Genomic DNA, 25,914 nt, shown 5'->3' with positions numbered 1-25,914 from the left:
CACCAATGAAGATTTTTGAGAAGGGAAGTAAGATGTACATACCTCTGCCTTAGGAAGATTATTTTGGCAGTTGTGGTGAATGATGGATTGGAGAAGGGAGAATGCTTTAATTAAATTTTATTTTTTTTCATGAACAAAAATCCCTTTTTCCTCCCTCTCCCCCTCCTCCCATCTCATCGAAAACAGACAAAAACAAATCTTGTAACAAATATGAAAAATAAAGCAAAGTAAATCCCCTCATTGACCAAATCCCAAAATAGATGGCTCATTCTATACCATGATTCTATCATCTTTTTGTCAGAGGTGGGCAACATACTTCATCATAAGACCTCTGGAATTATCAATCAGTTAATAAATGTATATTAAAAGCCTACTTGGCACAGCTAGGTGGCACAGTGGATAGGGTGCCAGGCCTGGAGTCAGGAAGACTCATCTTTCTGAGTTCAAATCTGGCCTCAGACACTTACTAGCTGTATGACCCTGAGTAAGTCATAGCCCTGTTTGTCTCAGTTTCCTCATCTGTAAAATGATCTGGAAAAGGAAATGGTAAGGCACTCAAGTAACTTTGCCAAGAAAACCCCAAATAGGGTCATGAGGAGTTGGACACAACTGAAATGACTGAACAACAACAACAACCACAAAGAGTGTGCTATGTGCCAGACACTGTGCTGAGTGCTGGACAGTCTCTTATCTCAAGGAGCTCACAGTCGAATGGGGGAGAGTCATTATAGCTGGTCATTGCATAGATCAGAATTCTTAAGTCACTCAAAATTATTTTTCTTGGTAGTGTTATTATTATATGAACTGTTTGGCCTTCTTCACTTCTCTCTACATTAGTTTATATAAGTGGGAAGAGAGAATTTTGAGGTAAGGAGAAGAATCAGGAGGCTATTACAGCAGTCTGGGAAGCAAGCTGAGATCTTAATGAGGATAGTGGCATTCTAACTTACAGGAATGTACCAAAGCATCATGTAGATTATAAAAACAGCAACTAAAGGAAGACGAGAAAGTTGAAATTACATTTGATGCTAGAGCTGGAGTTTTGGACCTTTTTTTGTGTCATGGTGACACATAACAGTCAGTTAAATCCTTCTCAAAATAAGGGCTCAATTCAGATTCCACTAGCGGCAGTGATGGCTTACTCAGCTCCCTTGGTCTTTGAATTCTGTTACATTTTACTCTTAATTTCCTCTTAGTCAATTCCACTCAATACATACTAAGTGAATGAGTTCTTTAGGGCTATTCTGAGAAGGAAAAACAACATCAACAGACTTACTTAAGTGGGACTGGGTAACAGTCACATAGCTTGTAGTTACAACAGACTTAAGTGGGACTGGGTAACAGTCACATAGCTTGTAGTTACAACAGACTTAAGTGGGACTGGGTAACAGTCACATAGCTTGTAGTTACAATTTTGAGGGAATTAGTTCATACCTCTAGGTTTGAATTCCAATCCAAAGGAAGGGCACAGTGATGCACGTGTAGTTAGTTCAGTGCTTAGATCAGTGTTTGGCACATATAGCATGGTCTTAATAAATGTTTATTGATTGGTTGATTGATTGATCAATGCATGGTTGTTCCATGTGGCAAGTGTTTCAAGAGCTACAGACTAAGACCTAAAAATATTAATCACTTTTCAAAGGGCCTGCTAAGAGTGCAGATGGTACCACTCAAACCGTCACCCTAGGTAACACAAGTAGCAGGGCAGGCCTGCTGGTGTTGGGGAGTCTAGCTCAGGAAATGATATATCTGGTGTACTGAGAGGAGAGCTAGTTAATAGTGAGAGATCCATTACTTTTTCTTCCAATTGCCAAATTTCACATTTCCATGTTTACGTCATCTTTGGATTATCATGGGAAGAGTGGTAGTATATGTAAAGTATGCCTAAGACCAGGAATTCTTGACCTGAGGTCTGTGAATTTGTTTTTTTTTTTAAACTTTAATTAATTAATTAATTAATATTTTTTTTTTTTGGCGAGGCATTTGGGGTTAAGTGACTTGCCAAGGGTCACACAGCTAGTAAGTGTCAAGTATCTGCTCTGAGACTGGATTTGAATTGAGGTCCTCCTGACTCCAGGGCTGGTGCTGTATGCACTGCACCACCTAGCTACCCCCCAAAATTTTTGATATAATTATATTTCAATGTAATTGGTTCATTTTGTATTCTTATGTATCTTATGCATTTAAACATATTATTCTGAGCAGAGATTCATAGATCTTACCAAACTGCCAAAGTAGCCCAAGACGTAAAGAAACTTAAGAACCCCTGGACTAAATCCAGACCAATGCCCCTTCCCAACCTGCCTCATAATTAGTCAGTGGTACAGCTCACTGTGCTGAGGAAGTCCTATGTGAGCCCCAGGTACAGTCAGACCCTGTCTAGAGGTCGAGTCACCCTTGGAGGAGCAGGATGAAAAGAACAAACAGTGGCAGGGAAGTTAAGTGTCCAGGCCATACTAGGATATTACCAGGAGCTAGAAAAGAAAGAAGAGGGAAGAGGAGTGAGTTCAATGTAGGAGCCTTTCCTTAATCCCCTTCCCATCATTACTGGAAGATCAGAAAATCACCTTTGGGGAAGCTGAGAACCTTACCTCTTTTCCCTCTGTGGAATCTCACAGATTGAGGACATTTGGGCCTGAGAAATAGTTCATAGCACCTGTAGTCTCAATAAAACCTCCTCTGCCCTGGGATGGACTATGTGTGATCTCATGAGATACCTGAGGAGGGAACAGGTCTCTAAGGCCACCCAATATGAAGTGAAAAGAGAAGATATTCATTGTGGGACCATTGGGTGGGGCCTCTGATTGGGAATAGGGAGGTATGGAGGGATTCCTTACCAGAGTTGGAAGTAGAGCTGTCTTTTTTCTCTCCTGAAACAGAGACAAATGCAATCAATTCTTAGATTTCTGGCCTCTAACTTTGGAATGTGCTCTGTACTTTAGCCTCAGACCCCCACATATCTCATTCCTATCCTAGTCCAGAACTTTGTTCCCACTCAACATAAGTGGACATGCATCTTTTGTTATTACAACTCATGATCTAACTACCATAAAAGGGATCTCCAGAAAGGATCAAGGGTAGACTAGAAACCCTCAAAATCCTAGAAGCAAAGGCTCAGAGATTTATTCTTAACGCTGGGTGAAACCTGAATCTAATGCCCCCCTCTTTTTTTTTTTAACAAATGAGGATACTGAGGCCCAGTGTCATGGACAACTGATTCACTTAAGACCATAATGGTAACATCACAGTTAGGATTGGAATTCAGGTCATCTGATTCCAAATCCAATGTTCTCTATTTTACTCATAGATTTCAAAAGACAGTGTGGCATAGAGGTTAGAACTGTGTACTTGGGGTAAGAAAGACCTGGGTCTTAGAAGGCTATTATCCCCCTTTTACAGATGAAAAAACTGAGGCTTGGAGAGATTAGGTGCTCCGCCTGTGGTCACAGAAGTAGTAGATATCAGAGGCAGAACATGGAGTTGTGAGTTCCCAGGCTAGCGGAGTCAGAGACACAGAGACAGAGACAGAGACAGAGAGAAATGAAGAGACAGAGAGAGAGAGAAAGGGCGGGGGGGGAAGAAATGATTTTTGGATGCTGTGGACATGTATGAGAAGCCACCTCCTCAACCTGTCCCGGATTTCTAACATGCCTCCATAAAGACTTCTGAAACTTTCCCTTAATTTCTTGACTTTTTAATGGGTAGGGGAGGGGTAAGGGGAGGGAGAAGATTTGGAAGTGAAAATAAAAATAAAATTTTAGAAAAAAAGAAAGAAACTTTCCCTGGAGTAAGATTGAAGCTTTTCTCTTGGTTGAACTGAGATCTCATCTTGTTCCCATCTAAAGAGTTTATTCGGTCTTGTTTATGCTCTTGTATATTATTACCTGTATAACTTCTTTATTTTTTTCTTTTTTTTTTTGCCAGGCAATGGGGTTAAGTGATTTGCCCAGGGTCATACAACTAATAAGTGTTAAGTGTCTGAGGTCGTATTTGAACTCCTGACTCCAGGGCTGGTGCTCTATCCACTGTGCCACTTAGCTGGCCACCTTCTCTAATTTCTAATTTCTGCTTGCTTTTTTGCTTGGATGAGTGGATTCAGTTACCATTTGTTGCTTGTGAAGTCTTTTGGTTACTCTAGCATCTGGTGGATAGAGCTTAAACTGGTGAGAGTAAGCAATGGGAGAACAATGCCACTTTTGCTTTGAATCCATTAAACCCTTCCTAGACAAACGGTATGTAGAGGGGAGACAGGTTTAATTCTATTCCAGCATTACTTTTTGAGACTGGAGAAAAGAACACCCAGCCTCATGCTGCTCTTAGCACCTTCCTGTCCCTTCCTGCCCTGTTTCCTACTCTGCAACGGCTGTTTGGTGCTGGCATTGCCCTGGGCTCTCCTCCTCTCCTAAGAGGCTGTTTCAGACCTCATGTGATATCAATCCATTTCCTGCCCCCACCCCCTCCAACAGCCAGAGGTCAATGTATTTAAAGAACCTATGTGGACAACTTGGACTTGGGCTTACATACATTTAATGTATCCCTTTAATGACAGCCTACTCACTATGACCTCCAGCCTGGACTCTTCAAAGCCCAGCCTGCTCATACCCTTTGTCAAACCCCCCAACTCACCTTCCAGGTATGCACAATTAAAGTTACTATAGGTAGTTTTATCCTCTAGGTGGACTGTGCTGAGGCCACGGATGTTGGATTCAAAAGCAGAGACACTGAAGACCTGATATGGTGGGATCAGCACTTCCTTTTCGGATTTATTGTATGATAAATGTTGGATGGAAGCTCCAAGGCAAGTGGTGAAGGTGTAGAGAGTCCCTGAGCCCTTTGCATAATGTCTGGCCACATTTATGTCCTTAGATGATGAGGCAAATTGACCAAAGCGCATTTCTCTTGTCTGATCAGGATAGATTTTCAGATTTATGCCCCTGTAAACAGGAGTACATACTCCTCCAAGAAGTTGGATGGCTCGTGTCAAATAAAAATGGAAAGCTTTGAACTGGAAACTTTTCATGTAGTCATCTTTGGAGGTACAGCAGGTTCTGACCTTATTATTAAATTTCCTGTAAAATGGAATCTCATAATCAGTGTAGGCAATGACAGAGATTTCAAAAGGCTCTCCAATGGACTTTCCATTGAGATCCAGAGGCAGGTTCTTCCTTGTCTTCTCTGCTTTCTCCCACACATCATTTAACTGGGGATCTATTTTTCTTTCTTCAGCCAAGAGCTCTTTTGCCTTCTTCATCATGTCCATTTCACATCCCATATATTGGTCATCAAATGCATTGGGTTCAAGGCTCATGTAAATTTTCTTAAATCCAACTTTTAGCTGAGGAGAAAAAGGAAACTTTAGTTACAACCAGGATTTTAACTCTTAATATTTCTGATAATTAAAAAAAGGAAGCCTGCAGGTGTATATACATATGTTCACATGCGATTGTTCGTACACATATACATATACCTCACTGTACCTTATGTGCATGAACCATTTTATTTGGCCATCCAAAGTGAAAAAAGCATGAAGTGTGTGGGCAGTGAGTCACCAGTCCTCTGGTCTATGTTCAAGATTTTAAAGCTATCTCAGAGGTGTAATGACCTGGAGAAGGGGGTATCTCATTTGCCTGGGTTGGCTAAACAAGTTGTGGTGTATGATTGTGATGGAATACTACTGTCGTATAATAAATGATGAGGGATCAATGATCTCCAAAGCCGAGGACTCTCTTTGCTAGAGAGCAGCATGATACTTTGGACTGAACAACAGGTTTGGAATCAGAGTGCCTCGGGTCAAAACTTGGCTCTGCATTTGGTCTTGGGTGAGCTACTCCCCATGCCCAGCCTCCTCATCTGTCAGAAAAGGAGGTTTAACTCATTCCTTTGAGGTCCTTCCAGCTTTGTCTATGACTCTATGATCGACTCCAGAAACAGCACCCCTCCACCCCAGGCCTATTTGAGTTAACCCTATTATACCATGAGGTCAGGGTGAACAGAACTATACTGGAAGAGTGAAAACCAAGGGTAATGGGGAAGTCCTGGCAAATATGTTCTGAGGGGAGATAATATTCAGAAGGGTTTTGAGGTTATGAGAAAAAAAGCAAAGTAGGCAAAAGCAGGTAACATTCAGGATTATGCTCAACTTTGCTAGTTTGAAAGAAAGGATGGGGCTGTTGTGCATGATGGATGATTCTAAAACCAAAATGGGGTGGGAAAAGGTAAAAGGGAGTAATTATATTGTAAAAATGGTACATGAAAGGAAGCAGGTGAGGGTAGAGGGCTGGTAATGTTGGAACCTTATTCTCATCCGGGATGAAGAGGAAATAATGTGTACCTCTGGAAGAGTGTAGAAGTCTTCTGAACATGTAGAGAGGTGAGAAAACTGTGGGACAGGGTGGGGAGGGACTTTCAGAGGGGTCTGTACATTGAGATTGGTGAGGGTATGGGGAGAAGATGGGGAGACTTTTGGAGAAGTGTGTAGATTGAGACTGGTGGAGGTAGAGGGAGGGTATGGGGGACTCTTGGAGGGGAGATGAAGTAGGGTGGGAGAGTGGGGGGAGAAGGTAAGGTAAAAGGGATAAGGTAAAAAGAAAGGGTGAGAGAAAATAGTGAGTCAAAAGATAAAGGGAAATCCAGAAATAGTAATTATAACTTTGACTATGAATGGGATGTTTATAGTAACTGTCTTTGTGGTGGCAAAGGATCAGAAATTGCAGGGATCCCCATCAATTGGGGAATGTCTAAAGAAATTGTGGTGTATGGTTGTGATTGAATACTACTGTGCTATAATAAATGATGAACTCAATGATCTTAGAAAGGCATGGGAAGATTTGCAGGAAATTTTGAAGAGTAAAATGAGCAGAACCAAGAGAACATTGTATACAGTAACAGCAATATTATTTTAAGAATGACTTTGAGTGATTGTCATTTTGACTATTATAAACCTACAAATTAAACATAAAGAACATATGAAGAAATATACAATCTGCATTCAGAGAAAGAACTGATAAACAGAAGCATGCCTAGAATAATTTTATAAATACATACTCACACACATATTCCTAGTTGTGTCTAATGGTAGCCATCACTAGGGTAGGGGCGGAACAGAAGGAAACAAAAGGAGAAAAAAGAAATTTACATGGTAACTGTGAATAGCAAGTTGTACATGGTAAACTTGCAGTTTCGTGTGCAATATGTTTTTTTTTATTGTACTGTGTTTTGCAATTATTTGTTTTGTTCTGTGATTTGAAAATAAGATAAAATGAAATAAAAATTAAAAACCCAGCTAACATGATCCACTGAGTCTTCAGCACAATCTCTTCATCCTGACTTTCTGTTTTTGCTGTTGGATTAGCATAAAGGAGAACTGGCCAATTAGGGTCCACTCTGTAGAGTATGTGCAATATCCTCTGACACCAACCCACATGGAGGCTTGGTGAGCCTCTTTCTGGGGATGCCTAATGGAGAGGCACAGGCAGGTGTGCTGGAGTCAGTTTAAACCACTAGGGAGATCCAATTGTTAAATTTTCAGTGTGAGCATTTGCACCTTGGAAATCAACAGATGCTACAAATAAAAGCCTGATTTATTGTTTTCCTGATTATCTAGATTTAAGAAAGTGATGGAGAAAATGTTCACAATGCAAATTAAGCTTAAATGTCAAATGTACATCCCCTCCCCCCGTAAGCTGGTTATTAAACATTTACCAGCACTCTGCTGTCACAGGTGTTGTTTGACTCTCCTGTCAGCTTACTGGATGGTGATAGAAAGCCTTTTAATTGGCTAAGGGGCCAGAACTGAATGTGCACACAAAAGGCACAGGCAATCTTTCTTTTTTCGCTTGGCAGCTTTTAAGAGACCCTTCAGGTGGAGCGAGAGGTAGCAGAAATGGCAGGAGCTGACTGCTGCTCCCTCTGTCTCACTCTCCACCTGGGCTGCTGTGTGGCTGTGGCAACACTTTTCTTCCTCTGTCATGTTTGCTCACCCCTGATCTTAGGTAACTGAGCACTGGGGACAGAACAGAAAAGGTCTTAATCTTGTAAGCTTTGAAACATCAGCAGGTTGGGGGAGTAGAGAATGTTCTTGAATTACTACTAGTAGTAGCAAGTTTGAACACACTCTCCCCATGGATTGGAATGATAAAGGAGAGTGTGACTCAGGATTTGGAATTCTTACACTGGGCTCTTGTTTACATTTTCCCAGTCAATGTCCCTCTGTAAAATCTAATTCATGTTCACTGATACTGAGAAAGCAAGTGACCAAATTGATGTTGGGAGATACTAAAAGGTGACTGAAATTAGGGAAAGATGCTGGATTCATGAGCTATAGGAATAGAAGCTCCAGAGGCCCCAGAACCCTTGAAGGAAGCACTTGTCAGTCATGCTCTGGGGATCTGACTAGCCAATGCTATCAGGGTTGAAGAGTCAGCATCAAGCCTATCTGTGCCAGCTTTTGCTATGGGATTTGATGATCAAATGATAATCCAAAGCACAAACCCTGATGTTAGCAATATGGTAAAGGAAGAGATTCTTTGAATTTGAGAAACACTCACAGAGGGCATGACAAGCAATGAGACTAAAATATTAAACACTTTGGGGTGACTTTGTTACATCTCCCTGTGGACAGTTATAGTAGGGCCCTAGAGTTTGAGCTGGAGAGGGCTTTAGAGCCCAACCTCCTCATTTTACAGATGAAGAAACTGAGGCACTGAGAAGTTAAGTAACTTGCTTAGGATCACACAGCTAGTAATTGTCTGAGATGGTGTTTTAACTGAGATCTTCCTGACCACAAGTCCAGTGCTCTGCCTATTACACCACACTGCCACTCAAGTGAGAGAGGTAGCACTGCATAGTACATAGAGGACATTCCTAAAGTCAGGATAACCTGGTCTTGTCTCTGACACATTTGCTATACAGCCCTAAGCAAGTCACTTAACCTTTAACATTTTAGTAAATTCTCTATAAGTTGCAGAGAAGTCAAGTCAACAAAGCATTTAAGTGCCTACTATGTGCACTGAAAATACAAACAAAGGCAAAGAACCTAGCCCTTGTTCACCAGGAGCTTGCAGGGGGAGACAACATGCAAACAAGTATATACAAACAAGACAAATAGAGGATGCATTGTGAGAGAAATGATTATTTCTTATATTAATATCATTAATTGAGATTAAGTTTCTCCCTTTCTATTTCCTCATTCAGAAATACACCCCTGTAGGTTATTGAGCCAAGTCTCTGAAAGGACATTGCTGATAGATGAGATTGCCCAAACCTTTGGGGTATGTGCTTTTTGATCTTGAGTAGGACTGCACCCAACTAGGAGATCTTACAAAAAGAATCTAGTCTAAGCCAGATCTTGCCCATAGGAAATAAGCCTCCGTCTGTCCTTGGAGCCTTCCATTAGCATTTAGGGTGACCCAGCTTATGAAGGGGGAAACCAGCCAGTGAAGTGTGGGTAGAGAGGGATTCTTTTGCCCAGGTTGCTGGAAGTGGCTGAGTCTCATGATTAGGTCCTGTTCTCTGCAGGAGGAACTGCAGACTTTTTGCCCACCTGCTCATCAATATGTCCCTCCTTTTCCCCTCCCCTATTGATTACTAACCAGAGTTGATTTCCATCTTCAGGGACACACACTTTTCCAAAGGCGTTTCCAGGCAGGGTCTTTGTTTTATGAAAGCCAAATGACCATTTTATTAATTATCTACTAGTCATGATGAATAAAATTATTAATTACTCAGAAACTATGTCTCTTGAACTTCTCATATGTCACAATTCGAAATAATCAGTAGAGGGAAGGCACCAGCACTAAGGAGCAGCCAGGCGGTGCAGAGGTTAGAGCAGTGGCAGTAGAGTTGGGAAGATCTGAGCTCTAACCTGGGCTCAGACACTTACTGGCTTTGTGACCCTGGGCAAGTCAGAACCCCTATATACCTCAGTTCCTCATCTGTAAAATGGGAACCCATTGGAGAAGGAAGCGGTAACCATTCCAGTATCTTTGCCAAGAAAATAAGTCAGACATTTCTGAATAATCAAGCAAAAACCAGCATTAAGGGGATCTGGATGGGGTTCTCTTAGAAGGTGAATTTTAGCTTGGACTTAAAGGAAGCCAGGAGATGAAGATGAGGAAGGACAGCATTCCACACATGAGGGACAGCCAGTGAACATTTAGGGAGTTGGGAGAGGGAGAATTTTTGGACAAAGGACAGTAAGGAGGGCAGTGCCACTAGATCATGAGAGACACTAAGGTGTAAGAAGACAGCAAAAGTAAAAAGAAGGCTGCTTACGAAGAGCTTTAAAGACCTAGCGGGACTTTCTGTTGGATCCTGGGTAACAGGAAGCCACTGGAGTGGCTGGGGGTGGGCTTGGGGGGAGGGGTAGGAGAATATGATCAGACTTGCACTTTAGGAAGAATTGTTTGGTAGAAGAGGGGAGGATGGACTGGAGTGGGGAGAGACTTGAAGCAGGAAGGCCAACAAGAAGGTTCATGGAGTAGTCTAGGCTTGAGAACTAGGTTAGGAATTAAGAGGTTGTGGGTGGCAGCTAGGTGGCACAATGGATAGAGTGCCAGGCCTGGAGTCAGGAAGACCTGACTTCAAATCTGGCTTTAGATACTTGATACCTGTGTGACCATCGGCAAGTCATTTAACCTCTGCCTCAGTTTCCTCAAACAGGGAGAGGCTAGAAAAAGAGAGAGAGGGAGAGAGAGAGAGAGAGAGAGAGAGAGAGAGAGAGAGAGAGAGAGAGAGAGAGAGAAGAGAGAGAGAGAGAGAGAGAGAGAGAGAGAGAGAGAGAGAGAGAGAGAGAGAGAGAGAGGAGAATCATTGAGACATCTTTATTTATTTTTTTTTAAGTATAGAGAAGAGAATAGAAGGATGGCCAAAAAGAAGCACAGACAATAGGAAATTTTGAGAACTACGTGTTGAACTTATATACTTAAAAATAAAATCAAGATACACATAACAGAGACCTGCAGTTTCAAGCACAACCCATTTTCCCTTTTCTACTATGTATGTGCAAATGCTAATTCTGTTTGGTGTTTCTTAAGTTCAGACTAACAAAAAGATTAATGAATGGGTTGGACTCAATAACCTTTAAACCATGAGGCTTCAACACACTAAACTAAGATAATTTCATTTTTTGATGAGTTTATGTGACTGAAAAGTGGAAAGGACATTGAAATTGGAGTGAGAGGCCTGACTTTGAACCTTGAATCCCACCTCTGCCACTTAATACCTGTGTGACTTTGAGCATGTCACTTAATGTTTCCAAGACTCTTTCCTCAGACTTAAAATGAGGGTTCAGAGAGGCTGAACCCTCCACTCCTTCCAGCTCTGAATATACAGACCCTCTGAACAGATAAAACCTCAGAGAAATTCTACATACATGGCAGATGTGTATTCCCATAAGGTAATTGACAAGGTCTCTTACAATATCCTTGAGGATAAGATGGAGTGATGAGGACTAGATAATGACATGGTCTATTGGATTTGGAATCAATTAATCATATGGATGCACCAGAGTTGACCAATGTCTGACTGTGTCACTCTCTCAGAAAACCCATGTGGGACCCAAACTGGGAAGGGCCTTAAATGCTGACTGTATTTTATCCTTGGAGCAATGGCATTCCAACAACACCTACACAGAGATTAGTTCATACCAAATATACACAGGCTAGATATAAAGTAATTTTGATAGAGAAAGAGCAGTAACAACCAAGGCATCAGGAATGGCCACGTATAGTCAGTGACACCTGACCTGTGCTTAGAAGGAAGTTAGGGATGCTTTGAGGCAGGTGAGGTGAGGTGAGAGAGCAGAAGGGGGAACAGAAGAATGTTCTAGACCCAGTATATTAGAGGGGGTCAAAGATATAATCCAGAATGTGTGTGTGTGTGTGTGTGTGTGTGTGTGTGTAAAACCATCTTTTGAGCATGCCTAGTTTGTCTAAACTATAACCTGCTGCATTCCTACTATGTGAGTAGGATAAACTCCTTTGATGGGATACCTGCATCTTTAAAACTGGAAACAGAGTTGAGTCTCCTTCTGCCATCTTTTTGGCTGTGTGAATAGCTGCTTAGCCCAGTGTGGTCGCTGTGAACAGCATCAGTGATAAGGGGAAAATTCTCACCTTTCCCTAGTTCTCTGTCTTGTACCTGGCTTGGAGAAATGGGGGTGGGGTGGAGGGAAGTGGGAAGTTGTTCCTGCTTTGTGCTACTTGTCCTCAGTTTCAGGTCCTTAGCTCGGTGTCCCTAGAGCCTAGTCCCAGTCCCAAATTCAAACCCTGCCCTGGGGTTCAAATCCCAGGCACCCTGGCTTCTCAGGGCTTCCATGTCAACCTATCTGACTGCACCAGCCAGCCTCAATCCTGGCTGCCAAGTTGTCATGGTTTGATCTTCTGGTCCTGTGGGGATCACCTCTGACACCTGAAACTGAGCGTCTGTGGATAAGATGGCCACTTACTTCATATATAACCAGCCCAATGATCCCAATGATCATGACAACTATAACTGTGGTGATGATGATTTTCCATTTACAATTCATTTTAAGATCTTCTTGCCTCTTCTTATCCCTGTAATTGAAACACAAACAAATGAAAAGTCTATTATTTCTGCTTCTAAGATAAAATACAAACTCGTTTGAGGTTAAAAGCCTTCATAATCTAGCTGCAGTCTACCTTCCTGATTTCACATTACTTCCCCTTGTTTACTCTATGCTTCAGTCAAACTGACCATCTTGCCACTCCCTATTGTAAAGGGAAAGAATATTAATACTATACTCTGCATTTTAGGAACAAGAAACAATCTTACTGCTAGAAACAATTTTATTTAATTTAACATTGTATAAATCCAGGTCATTTTCAGTTTAGATAGAGATGGCCAAAATGGCATCATTCCCCCATGTTCCTGGATGTTCTCCCCTAAAACAATTTGGGGTAACATTTATAGGAATCTTGAATAAGGAAATATTAACATCATATATTAAAATATACTTATGGATCAACTCTTTTTTTTTTTGCTTTCTTTTGGTGAGGCAGTTGGGGTTAGGGACTAGTCCAGGGTCACACAGCTAGTAAGTTTCAAGTGTCTGAGGCAACATTTGAATCCAGGTCCTCCCGACTCCAAGGCCAGATATCTATCTACTGGGCCACCTACCTGCCCCTAGACTAACATTCCAAAGCAGTAGTCACTACCCAGCTCCTTTCTTCCTTCCCCTCAAGAGTTGAAAGGGCTCCCTTTCTGTGACCATGATCTCAATCCTGTGTTTCGGAAGTTTTCCAGCTTGGGTTTTTTGATAGCCCAGGGAGAATCTCATTCAGCAGGGGTCGAAAAGTATCAAGAATGACAATCTTCCCTGATCTTAGGTAACACATTATCTTAGGTAACTCCAGGGTTACTCATTGCATTGATTAGAGCCTTGGAGTTTTTCCTGAAGTCAGGAAGATTTGAGCTCAAACCAGGGCTCAGACAACTACTGGCTTTGCAATTCTGGGCAAGTCACTTAACCCCTATTTGCCTAAATTCCTCAGCCATAAAATGCGGACACACTGGAGAATGAAGTCACAAACCATCCCAGTATCTTTGCCAAGAGAATGAGTCAGACACAAGGCAGATACTATTGAAGGACTGAACAACAACCATGTTTAAGGGGATCTGGAAAGAGTTCTTGTTGAATTTTAGCTTAGACTTAAAGGAAGCCAGGGAGGCCTGGAGGTGGAGAAAAAGAGGCAAAAAAAAAAAAGAGGGCACGGACTATCTTTTCTTCTTCTTCTTCTTCTTCTTCTTCTTCTTCTTCTTCTTCTTCTTCTTCTTCTTCTTCTTCTTCTTCTTCTTCTTCTTCTTCTTCTTTTGTATCCCCAGAGCTTAGCACAGTGACTGGCACATGTTAGATGTTTATTATTTAGTTTAATGTTCATTATTTACTGATATTGTCTATATAAGAAAATATTTGTAATAGCACTTTTGTCGTAGCAAAGAACTGGAAACAAACTAGATGCTCTTGATTGGGGAATAGCTAAACAAATCAGGATTCCTGACAAATAGGAAGAATTCAGAGCAGAAGAAGACTGTATTGTATGTATTACAGCAGAGTATAGCAAGTAGAACCAGGAAAACAGTTTACACAATCAAAATGACCACAACAATGTAAACAGAAAGAAAAGACAAAAGTGAATGCTGTGTAATTGACTAAATTTGGCATAAAAGAAAAGTTTAAAAATGCTCCTTCTCCATTTCATTCCAGGGGTGGGAGATAAAAGGGATTTTGTGTGTGGAATATTGTGTCCAGAATTCTGTCAAGTATGGAAAATATGTTTCTTAGTTTCCCTGAACCGCTTTTTGTCTTTCATTTGTAGTCTTTATCCAAGGGGATGGCTCCCTGGTTGAAGATCAAGGACGGAGGGATAAATTCATCTATCTTAAAAAAGACTCAATAAAGACCTGATTATTTCCTTATGTGTTAAACAGGGATGGCATAAACTTCTGCCCCATGGCAGCCCCTACCTGAGACAGTGACAAGCCTTTGTTTAAAAAAAAAAAAAGGTCTCTATATTCTCCAAATGATAAAAAGTCAAAGGATATGAACAGGCAGTTTTCAGACAAAGAATTCAAAGCTATCTATAGTCATATAAAAAAATTCTCTAAGTCATTATTGATTAGAGAAATGCAAATTAAAACAACTCTGAAGTACCACCTCACACCTATCAGGAGTGAAAAATGCTAGAGGGGATAAGGGAAAATAGGTACACTAATAAATTGTTGGTGGAGTTCTGAACTAGTCCAACCATTCTGGAGAACAATTTGGAACTATGCCCAAAGGGCTATAAAATTGTGCATATCTTTTGCCCCATAATACCACTAATAGGTCTGTACCCCAAAGAGATCAAAGAAAAAGGAAAAGGACCTATACCCACAAAAATATTTATGACAGCTTTTTTAGTGGTAGTAAATTGGAATTGGAAATTGAGGGCATGTTCATCAATCGGGAATGGCTGAACAAGCTGTGGCATATAATTGTGATGGAGTATATTGTGCTATAAGAAATGACAAGGGGGATGGTTTGAGAAAAACATGGCAAGACTTATATGAACTAAGGCAAAATGAAGTGAGAACTGGGAGATCTCTGTGCACAGAAAAAGCAATGTTGTAATGATCAACTGTGAAAGAATTAGCTATTTTGACTGATAAAATGAACCAAGATAAATTCCAAAGGACTCATGATGAAAAAATGCTATCAACCTCCAGAGAAAGAACTGATGAAGTGAATGCAAATAGAGGTATAATTTTCTTGCTTTTTTTGGTTATATGACTAATATGGAAATATGTTTTTCATGGTTTCTCATGTGTAACTGATATTGTATTGATTGTTTTTTCAGTGGGAGGGGAGGTTTGGGAGGGAAGGAGAAAATTTAGAACTTAAAATTTAACAAGAAAAGAATCCTAATAAATAAATAAATAATACATTTAAAAATGCTTAAGTAGAATCTAAGAGACAAATGACAATAAAATAAATCTCAGATACTTGGAAAAAAACTCACATTTCAGGTTTTCCACATAGAATGATTGCTTTCAAATTCAGAAAGGTCCTGGTTATTGATTAACAGTGACCTGGCTAGTTCAGTGCACTGTATGGTGATCCCTAGGGTAAAAGGGAAATCTTTTAAACTTTTAAAGAGAACTTCTCACACTTTTAAACTTTGGACTATTGATCCAAAATTGATTCAGAGATGTAACCCTGATATACACCAATTGAGTCACAGTGTTTCTAGTGAGTTACCACAGAGTCCATAACAATCAATGATCAGACTATTTACCATATGACCACATACGAAAACATTGAAACTACCTTCCCATTTGTCTGTGACTGCTTGTATGTTTGTGTTGGGGAAAAGAGAGTGTTAGTTTCTCTGCAAGCCAGTGTCTTAGTTATCTCTAGTCTCTGTGTTATATTCACATGTGGGGCTGTCCCCAGTCATCCTGGGCCCAAATGGCTCCAGAGGAGAAAGTGAAGCTGATGACTTTGCACAGCCCTCTCTCACTTAAATCCCTTGCAAGTCATGACATTGCCTTCCTGAGGACAAACAACAACAACAGAATTCACATGGCTCTCATTTACATAAACTGCTCTGTGGCATCTTCTTTCATGAGCTGCTAAGTTTTTATGATCTTACCATGATAGAAAATTCAGAGTACCTGCCAAGTTCTCACAGAACTTCTCACAGACAGTGAGACTTCTCAAGGTCCCTTGTACTTTCACCAAACACTAAGTTACTCTTGTCTCATTTGAATACTTCAGATAGTCTTTAACCAGAAGAGCCCTCTGCTTTCTAGACAAGTCTTTAATAAGTATTAGCTCAAAGTCCTAAAATCAGTACTAGATGCAAAGAGGAGGCAACTTCCTAGTGATACCATTGCATCTCACTCTCGGCATCGTCCCACAAATGAACAGCACTCATGACGAGGATTTCCACAAATCACAATGCAAGAAACTCATAAATATTATATCGATGTGAAATAATATCATCGGAACAAAACTTTGTTTGCCAGTTAACATTAATCTAGTTAAATGCATCTCCAAATTAACTACATGAAAAAGCTGTTCCATTCATCTGCCAGTCTTGGTATTGTAGACTACTTGTGTTCTGAGAGCAGTATAGAGTAGTTATCATTTTAGGTCTCACAGCTACAGAGGTGTAGCATGAACAGTTACCATTGAGAGCATAGATGAACTATTCTGTGAATAATAATTTTCTCCAATTAATTTATCAAACCCAATATAAATCCAAATTAAAAGATTTAAAGCTTACTATAACATTCTAGCTCTTTGTCCACACATACAAGAATATCAAAATCTGTGAAATCAAGCTTGAGCAGGAGTGGGAAATCTGTGGCCTTCTAAGTCCTCATGTGTGGCCTTTTGACTGAATCCAAATTTTACAGAATAATTTTTAAATAAACAATTTTAAATAAAAGGATTTTTTTCTGTAAAATTTGGATTCAATCAAGAGGCTCCATATAAGGACCTAGAACACATGTGGCCTTAATGCCACAGGTTCCCCACCCTTGACTTGATAATCAGCTAGGTGGCCCAGTGGATAGACCACCAGGCCTGGATACTTGCTAATTGTGACTCTGGGCTAGTCACTTAACCCTGTTTGCCTCAGTTCCTCACAAGTAAAATGAACTAGAGAAGGAAATGGCAAACCACTCCAGTATCTTTGCCAAGAAAACTCCAAAAGGGGTCATAATGGTCAAACATGACCGAACAAAATAATCATGAGAAAGCTCAAAACCAAGCCTCAGCTTCCTCGGGAAGAGATAAGCTATTTTCTGAGTGCAGTTAACATTTGTATGTGTCTGTCAAACGTCCTATTCTCTTGTGTCACTGATGAGCTCTCACTAAATCTAACATACATTTCTTGTGATACTTCCTAATTTAATCTCTCAAATTCAATAAGGGTTATTGCTCCCACAACACTATGGTTCTAAACTCTCTTTCCAAAGGGCACCACACATTTAGGTGAGAAAGAGCACAGGATTAATCTCTCTAACTCACAGATCTGTGGGAAAAAAAATTGAGCTCTTTGAGGGAAATTTCTTCAAGGAGTCTTCCTGGCCAACTTAAAGTTTAAAAATAACTATGGCTAATGGAGTCCTGGAAATTTTCCTTATTCTGTTCATCCTTAGAACAGTTTGGCTGCTCTGTTGCATTCCTGTGATTCAGTTCACCTTCAGGCTTAACCAGGGTCACTGTCCCCAGAGGCTGCACTACAATGACCGGTCTGAAGGACAAAGCTCAGCTGCCGCAAAGTCTTTCCATAGGCTTCTCCTTAAGTTCTAGAAGAACAATAATAGCTAACATGTAGAGAGTGCTTACTATGTGCCAAGCACTGTGTTAAGCACTTTATGATTATTATCTCATTTGATCTGAGGACATTCCCGGGAGGTAGGTCCTCTTATTATTCCCATTTTACAGATGAGGAAACTGAGGCAACCTCCCCACAGAGGTTAAGTGACTTGCCCAGGGTCACACAGCTAATAAATGTCTGAAGCATGATTTGAACTCAGGTTTTCCTGACTCCAGACCAAGAGTTCTGTCTGCTGTGCCATCTAGCTGCCTTAGAAAAGAAGCATTTGTGGAGTTAGTCTCCTCTTCTGATCTTTCAACTTTTTAACCACCACTTACTGGTCATGTGTTCATATAGTACTATCAGTCAAGGACTAAACATTAAGTAACTCTTATGTTCCCAGAGTAAGATTAGTCAGTTGTGATCAAGATGCCAGGTTGTCTTAGCCTTGGGCCATGGTTTACAAGACCAAGAATTTCCTGATGAAGCCTCAGAAGTGATAGAAAGACTTTACCATAGGCCAGCAAGAGTCAGCCTTTGTTTCAAACTGGCTTGTTGCAGACAAATTTAAAAGGAAAATGACCCTTGCTGCCCTTTTGAAACAGGAAAGCAAAACCAATCATCACAGGAAGTCACTTGGTTAAAGTTTTACCTTGTGTAACCTCTAGCTCCTTTGGGTGGAGTCAGCTACTTCTTTTTTTTTTTTTTTTTGGAAGGCAATTGGAGTCAAAGGACTTAACCAGAGTCACACAGCTGTTAAGTGTTATGTGTCTGAGGTCGGATTTGAACCCAGCCTTTCTTGACTCAAGGGCCAGTGCTGTATCCACTGTGCCACCTAGAGGCCCCAAAGTCAGGCACTTTTCTGAGAAGCTTGCATTACCCCACTGCTGACAACAAATTGTTACAGGAAATTCTCAGCATAGGTTCCCTGGGAGTCCAGGGAGAATTTCATCCACTACCATGTCTATAAGACTTGGATTGCAGTGAGTAGACAGACTGAAAGAAAAAGAAATTGATTAATATACTAAGAATGATTGCTGCCCCTGGTAGGAGCTTCAACTTCTTAGTGTACAGATTGGACTTTCATGGCTTTTTAACCTCACTTAGAGTACACAGGCCACCAGTGGCATTCCTTGGCAGAAAAGGTTTGGTGAAGTGTGATAGCCTTCAGGTCATAAGAGTTGCTAAAAGGTAAATTTGTTCTTGGGGTAAATGCATTTCTCTGTGGTTAGTCTTATCAACATTTCTTGTATTAGTCAATCTCTAAGACGGTGAGGACCTCATTTTGAAAAGAATCATGCCTGTTTATCCTGTGGTTGCCAATGAGGAGAGAAGTCTAAACCGTCTAGTTCTGTTTCCTTGGTCTTAGAGGTTACTTTTTTGGGGACAAGATGTTTGCCCCAAACTGACAATATTCATGTTTTTCCACCTTCTGCACACCTGGAATGGGAAAGAGCACACTATCCTTGGGTGTGTCTTGGCCCCAATCACTTCAGGGAATGGGAAAGTAATGGTATTATCAAGACAAGTGTTAGAATTAGTTATTGCTCGTTATCCATTTCCCTAAGACAGGGCTCACTTTTTGTTTGACCAGTTTTCCTAAGGGGAAAAGTCTGGAAAGGCTTCTTAGACTAAAGAAATGTTTATTTCTTAATATTCCTAGAGAAACTGAAAAGGAAGTTTTAAATACACTCCTATTGACATTCCTTCTCCTGCCACCAAGCCTTAGCAAAGGATTTCTATTCCACCTTCTTTCTTCCCACCATCTCTAAAATGCTGTCCTTCCTCACCTCTTCCTTTCAGGATTCTGGCCACTTCCTTTAAGAAGCCATTTCTGACCTCTTCTCCATTCCAGTTCCCTCATTAGTGTTCTCTTTCCCTTGAAATCATTTTGTATTATTTTAAATATATCTTATATTTACTTTTCTGTGTACATGTTGAATTCTGCAAGGGCAAGTATGATTTTATTTTAGAGTTTGTGAGCCCAGAATTCAGTACAGAGCTTTACACATAGTAGGTATTTTAAAATGCTTGTTGGGTTGAATAGAACTATTTTCTATTGGTACCTTTTTGTTCAATTTCATTGAATGTCAGAGTTATAAGGACCTGAAAGACCATTAAATCCAATCTGTACATTTCCTGGATGATGGTGCTGAGGCTCAGAGAGGAACACTTAACCACTTACCTCCAAAATCAGATCCTCAGGCATCAGGCTGCTCACCTAGAAGACCAGAGTCTACAATGCCTGGTCATGGTCGTAAGGACCCTCCCTGAGAACAATCAGTCAGGCGATAAACGTTCATTGAGCACCTACTATATGTGAAACTGTGCTAAGTACTGATACCAGACCTTTTTCTCTCAGGAGTTCATCCATAGGAAGAATAACTAACCCCAGGTTCCATCACCCTTCTTTTCCAGATTTTAAAAGAGAACAAGGACACAAAACTAATTGGTGGAAAAGTTAGCACTAGAACTCATATCTTCTAAATTCCAATTCAGAGCCCATTATGTTGCTTTCCTTGGACTCACTCCTCTTTTGATTCCAGTTAGACAGTGCCAGTCTCCTGAGTTCCCAGGCTCCAAAATCTAGAGTTTACTTTGATTCTTCTTCCTCTATTCTTTCTGTCAAATTAGTCACCAAATCCTATTTAGGTTCCATTCACAAGTTCACATATACTTTCATCTTCTCCAATGCCATGATCACCGGCCTAGGAGAGGACCTCTCAATCTCATACTATTAGTGCTACAACAATATTTATCTGGTTATATTTGATTCCTCTGACCCTGCCCTTCCCAGTTCCTTTCCCAGCTAGAGCTTCTTACAGAAGGAAGGTCCAGCCCTTTGTGGTCTCTGATTCCTGGAGAGGAAGAGTAGTTTCTATTTATATTAGACACTTCTTGATAGGAACTGCTGAGGTCAACTATCAGGGTCAACTTTCCTCAGAGTGAGAGACAGAGAGATATAAGCTGGAGAACCACTTTCATGGAGTCTGGGAACCCTATGCTCACCAGGCAAACGTACTTTGAGGAAGATTGGGATCCAATATTCTTTAACATTTTATTTTCCAAATCCTCAGGTCATCTTACTACAAACTGAGATACATAATAAGGCTAGGGAATCATCTTCATCATCCTAGTTCTTCAGGGTCTATATTCCAGAAGGAACCATATACAGAGCACCATACCCCAAGTGAGTCCACGGCCCTCTCAAGAGAAAAGGAAACTAGAAAGAACTAGAGGAGTTCCAGAATTATCATGACATGAGAATATGTGTCTAAGGTCAGCATGCTCCCCTGCCCCATAGCATCTCAAAATAGCAGGATATGCACCAAATAGAATGAGAATAAAAACAAACTGCTGCAGTAACAACAGCAAGAGGCCCAGAAATTACAATGGGACAATGACAAGACTCTTCATTCAAAGTGGTTCAGAAGAATTCCCATGCTTCCTTATTATTAATACTCAAGGATCAAATCTAAAATTCTCCACTTGGCTTTCAAAGACCTTCAGAACCCGACTGCTTTCTATCTTTCCAGTCTTTTTATATCTTACTCCTTTTCATATACTCTGTGATCCAGTGTCATTGACCTCCTTATTACTCCTCACACATAACCCTCATCTCCCGACTCAGAGCTTCTGCACTTGCTCTGTCCTTGAGCAGGAATGCTCTCCTTTTCCATCTCTACTTCCTACTTTCCCTAGCTCACTTAAGTCTCACCTTCTGCAAGAAGTCTTTCTCAATCTTTCTGAATCTTAATCGATTCCTTTTGCTATTACCCTCAGTTTATCCTGTCTATATCCTGTTTACACATAGTCATTTGCATGTTGTCTATCCCATTAGACTACAAGCTCTTTGAAAGCTGGGCCTTTTTTCCTTTCTTTTTTTCTGCCTAGGGCTAAGCAAGTGTCTGGCAAGGAGTAGGAGCCTGATAAACCCTAGTTGACTGACTGAAAGAAGAAATAAAGATGGAAATTAGAATTCTCAAGAAAGAATTTGTTTATTAAAACTCTTTACTCACTATCAAGAAAAGCAGAGAGCATTTGTGGGTGAATTTTAAAATGCTAGATGAGAACTCAAGGTCTTTGATTCAAAATCCAGCAACAAAGACCTTAGAACTTTCTCCTCATCTAAGGATGATCGAGAGAACAAAGGAGTGAAAACATGAATTATCTTTGAGGTGGAAAGTGATTGGGAGAGTGTGGATGGATCTCGCTAAATTGTTGGATCATCTGGAACAACTATCTCCCTTTTTACATGGGAAGGGGGTAGGGTGGAGGTCTGTTACAGGGAGAGATGAGGAGAGGAGGAGAATGGGGTAGTGGTAGAGGGAGACAATCATGCTAGCCTGATCTGGGTAGACCTAGAGGGCGCTATTGTCTTTTAGATTTCTCACCTGTTCTGAGAGTTATTAGGAGAGCTAGGAGAAAATATTTGGGGAGTGGAACATAGAGGAAGGAAATAAAATTCTACTTTTGAAGATGATAAACTCTGGAGGAATCCCAGCATGTTTCCCTCTGGTGAGAAGGATTGCGTCTGGAGCCTTGCAAGGGGTTCCATCAAGGGAAAGTGGGCATTTTTGGACTGTGATTCATCCTGTAAAGATAGGACTTTGTATCCTCAGGGAATCCTAGAACAAGGGGCAGGTGAGAGGCAGGGTGTCTGAACTCCAGAAGGATGATATGTGTGATCCAAGAATGTGCCTGTGCTGAATGGCCAGGTCTAATTTTAGCCTGAACTCTCTGATTCTGGACATAGAGGCTTCTTCCCCACCCTCCTTTATTTTTTAACCATATCATGCTTCATGAATTAATGTTTTGTGGCATAGGCTTCTCAGAAGACAGCCCCTCAAACAAAGATGTGGGTAAGGGAGGAATGGGGGAGTTCTACACAAAGAAACCTGAACCTCCATCAGAGCAAGACTCTTTAAGGTACAAGCTAGGACCTTCATCTTGGAGGTTACAGGCAGGTTTTTGTTGCTGAGTCTTTTCTCAGTCATATCTGACTCTTCATGATGCCATTTGGGGTTTTCTTGGCAAAGATACTGGAGTGGTTTGCCACTTCCTTCTCCAGCTCATTTTACTGGTGAGGAAACTGAGGTAAACAAAGTTGAGTGACTTGGCTATTAAGTGTCTATGGCTGGATTTGAACTCAGGAAGATGAGTCTTCCTAACTCCAGGCCCAGCACACTGTGCCACCTAGTCACCCCTACAGGCAGGTAAGCTTGTTCATCATCAGCAAAACTGGAGGAGATGCTGTCTGGTACTGTGAGAAGTTCCCCTATCCTCCTCCCCCACAACCTATCAGCCTGGGGTCTTCTGCTACTCTGCCCAGCTTCATTGTATCAACATAATATTGCAGTTCTGTCCTACCACCTTATTGGTCCCTGGGTAAAGTCTTAGTTGTTGGACTAGACCCAGCCCAAGATCAAACCATCACTTGTCACTTTACTTACCTCACCTCTTACTTCCAGGTCCTAGTCTAAGACCTGACCCACAGATACCTCTAGAATTAAAGCCTCTGCAACCTAGGCTCTCATCTCTAGGACAGAGACTATAAATACCCAGCCTTCTTCTCAAGGACTAAGCCTAGGAAGAAAGATTCAGACACCAGTCCTCTTGCCACCAGAAAGTCATCTACAGCAAGAGATATGAATACCAGGCTTAATCTCCCTTCTTCCTTAAGATTTAGAAGAGAATTGATTCTAACCCCTGGCTTTAGAAGGGCTCTTGAGAGTGAAAACCCCAGACAAAAGGTACTATATTCCCCATGGCCAGGAAACTTCTTCCTCTTATTCTTCCAAGCCTATTGATGCATAACCTCTTACTATTTAAGTGTAAACCATACCCTATATCCTTCTACCCCTACTCTGGTAACCACATCTTATTTTCTCATATCCCTCCACCTCAACCCTTCCCTCCTCAAGTCACAGTTTGTCTCTGCTTACTCTTTCCGTTTTGTTTTTTGGAATCCTTTTTTATCATTAACAAACTTTGCTTCATCTTCTTCTTCTGCTCTCTCTGTCTTCTGGTACTCTGGGAGAACTGGGTCACTCCCAGGAGACACTGCAGCCTTGATCATCCTCTCCACTAATTGAATACACATTCTTTCTCTCACATGGATGAAACCACAGGTGTAGACCATAAGAAAAAAAAAGCAACAACCAATTGGAAGGATTCAGAGAAACACAGGAAGGCTCATATGTCTACTAGTGGATACAATATGTATTCAGGCAAGCAGATGTAGAGTAATTTGAGGAGGTCAGGAGCTTGAGGGAGGGATCACAGAAGAGGAAGGGTCTCATCAGAACTGAGCCTTAAATGAAGATAAGGATTTTGAGAGGTAGAGAGAAAACATTCCAGTGACGGGAGATGGTCTGAGTAAATGAAGAGAGATAAGAGATGGAATGACAAGTTGAGGAGACAGCTAGTAAGTTCATATGGTTAATAATATAAAATAAGAGTAGAAAGTAGGGTGAACCCAGGTTGTGGAGGCTTTAAATGAGTGCCTGAGCTAAAGTGGAAGCTATGAAAGTGGCAAGGAGGAAGTTGATGTGAGAAATATTGAGGAAGCTGAATTGGTTATATGTGGCAAATGATTCAACATTATGGGGAGAAAGGAAGAAAAAAAGAGAGAAGGAAGGATGGAGGGAAGGAAGGAAGAAAAAAAAAGGAAGGAAAGAGAGAGAAAGACATTACACGTGAATGAATAAATAAAAAAAACATTTATTAGGAAGTTACTACGTTCTAGGCATGGTGCTAAATACTGAGGATACAAATCAAAAAGCAAGATATTTCTTGTTCTCCAGGAGTTTCCATTCTAATAGAAGACAATATATATAGGTGAGGAGTGGTGAAGTAATGGTGTTTTTGTCTGGGGAGTCATAGGGATGGTGAATAGAGCCATGTAGGCAATGGATTGCTATCTGTTCTGGGAATTGTTGTGTTGATATATTATTATTGCCAGTACTGGAAGTGGAAAGGGGGGTGGTGGGGTGGGAGAGTGAAAAGGGGATACACAGCATGAAGATATTCAGATAGCTATGGAGAATTCTTGCCCATAATGAGCCCAGGGCCCTCTGGGTCGGGGCTAGAGAGCCAGGTAGGAGGCAAAGGGTCCAGCAAGGAAGCAGAATGAAGAGTGAAAAATGATTCAGATTTCCAGCCTAGGAGACTGAAAGGAAGATGATGTAAAGAAAAGAGGGAGTTTGTGAAAATCCCCACCCTCCTGCCTTCCCAAAGCACCAGCCTATTCTCAGGAGAAGATCCACATTCTCTGTAACGTACCTGTTTTTGAGAATTGATCCCGCGTTGCCTCAGCTGTCCTGCTTGGCTCCAGCTTGAGTGAGAAAGTGTTGACATTTGGACTTTCTTTGTAAAGCATGTTTTTAGTTTCACTTGTGGCGCAGCTGGCTGTGGTTTGTAATCTTTTTATTTTTGGTGGGGTGCATGTTTATGGTCAATTTACCACTATTGTGCTAACTAGCGGATGCAAATCCAAATTAGACTTACATTTCTTGATGCCTGCAAACAAACTTTATTAATCAAAACATGCCAACAATGCCCTTCTCGAAGAACAAACCACTCACCTAAGTCTTCTTGTTTTTGAGTCATTTTCTCTGTGACCCCATTTGGGGTTTCTTGGTTGAGATGCTGGAGTGATTTACCATTTCCTTCTCCACCTCATTTTGCTGGAGTGGTTTACCATTTCCTTCTCCACCTCATTTTGCTGGAGTGGTTTACCATTTCCTTCTCCACCTCATTTTACACATGAAATGTGTTTCATATTCCTCAAACTGAGGCAAACGGGTAAGTGAGTTCCTCCGAGTCACACAGCTTTTAAGGATCTGAGGCTGGATTTGAAGTCGGGAAGATGAGTGAGTCTTCCTGACTCTAGGCTAGGCACTCTATCCATTGGGCCATCTGTGTCTTAGAAGTTCCCATAAACTAATTTCATACCAAACTCCCAATAGATGTGGCTCCCTCTCTGCTCAGCCAAGGCCATGTGTCTCCCTCAGAAGTTGACATCTGGCAGGTTTCCTTCAATCAGTACTACCCTCAAGTGAACAGAGGCAATTGGGTCTCAAGT

At 41.1% G+C, this 25,914-nt stretch overlaps 1 protein-coding gene across 6 annotated transcripts; it reads right to left on the bottom strand.

Moving 5' to 3' along the window:
- Positions 1–100: 100 nt before the first annotated feature.
- Positions 101–25,681, bottom strand: LOC110195163 (ecto-ADP-ribosyltransferase 5-like). 6 transcript variants are annotated; one of them, XM_020967794.2, is made up of 6 exons: positions 25,113–25,389; positions 15,519–15,619; positions 12,446–12,554; positions 4,627–5,335; positions 2,838–2,870; positions 101–2,474 (listed from the first exon to the last, which is right to left on the bottom strand). In XM_020967794.2, coding segments are annotated over exons 2-6 (936 nt in total). In that variant the 5' UTR covers positions 15,521–15,619; positions 25,113–25,389; the 3' UTR covers positions 101–2,391. The 6 variants fall into 6 exon arrangements, with proteins under 6 accessions (XP_020823453.1, XP_020823454.1, XP_078013112.1 ...); XM_020967795.2 differs by lacking the exon at positions 25,113–25,389 and adding an exon at positions 18,167–18,245; XM_078156985.1 differs by lacking the exons at positions 15,519–15,619; positions 25,113–25,389 and adding exons at positions 2,592–2,717; positions 23,774–25,104 and having other exon boundaries at positions 2,388–2,474.
- Positions 25,682–25,914: the final 233 nt, after the last annotated feature.

This window comes from Phascolarctos cinereus, unplaced genomic scaffold (assembly GCF_003287225.1).
Source record: "Phascolarctos cinereus isolate Bilbo 61053 unplaced genomic scaffold, phaCin_HiC Scaffold_726;HRSCAF=1367, whole genome shotgun sequence".
Taxonomy (NCBI): Eukaryota; Metazoa; Chordata; class Mammalia; order Diprotodontia; family Phascolarctidae; genus Phascolarctos; species Phascolarctos cinereus.
This window is presented reverse-complemented; position numbering and strand designations above follow the sequence as displayed.

Excerpts from the sequence above, each read along its gene's own strand:
- LOC110195163 (XM_078156984.1), bottom strand. The coding sequence starts at position 23,970 with ATGGTCTACACCTGTGGTTTCATCCATGTGAGAGAAAGAATGTGTATT. Across the intron at positions 5,336-12,445 it reads TTGGGCTGGTTATATATGAA|CTAAAAGTTGGATTTAAGAA; the intron begins GTAAGTGGCCAT and ends TTTTCTCCTCAG. Across the intron at positions 2,475-2,837 it reads CAGCTCTACTTCCAACTCTG|CTCCTGGTAATATCCTAGTA; the intron begins GTAAGGAATCCC and ends TTTCTTTTCTAG.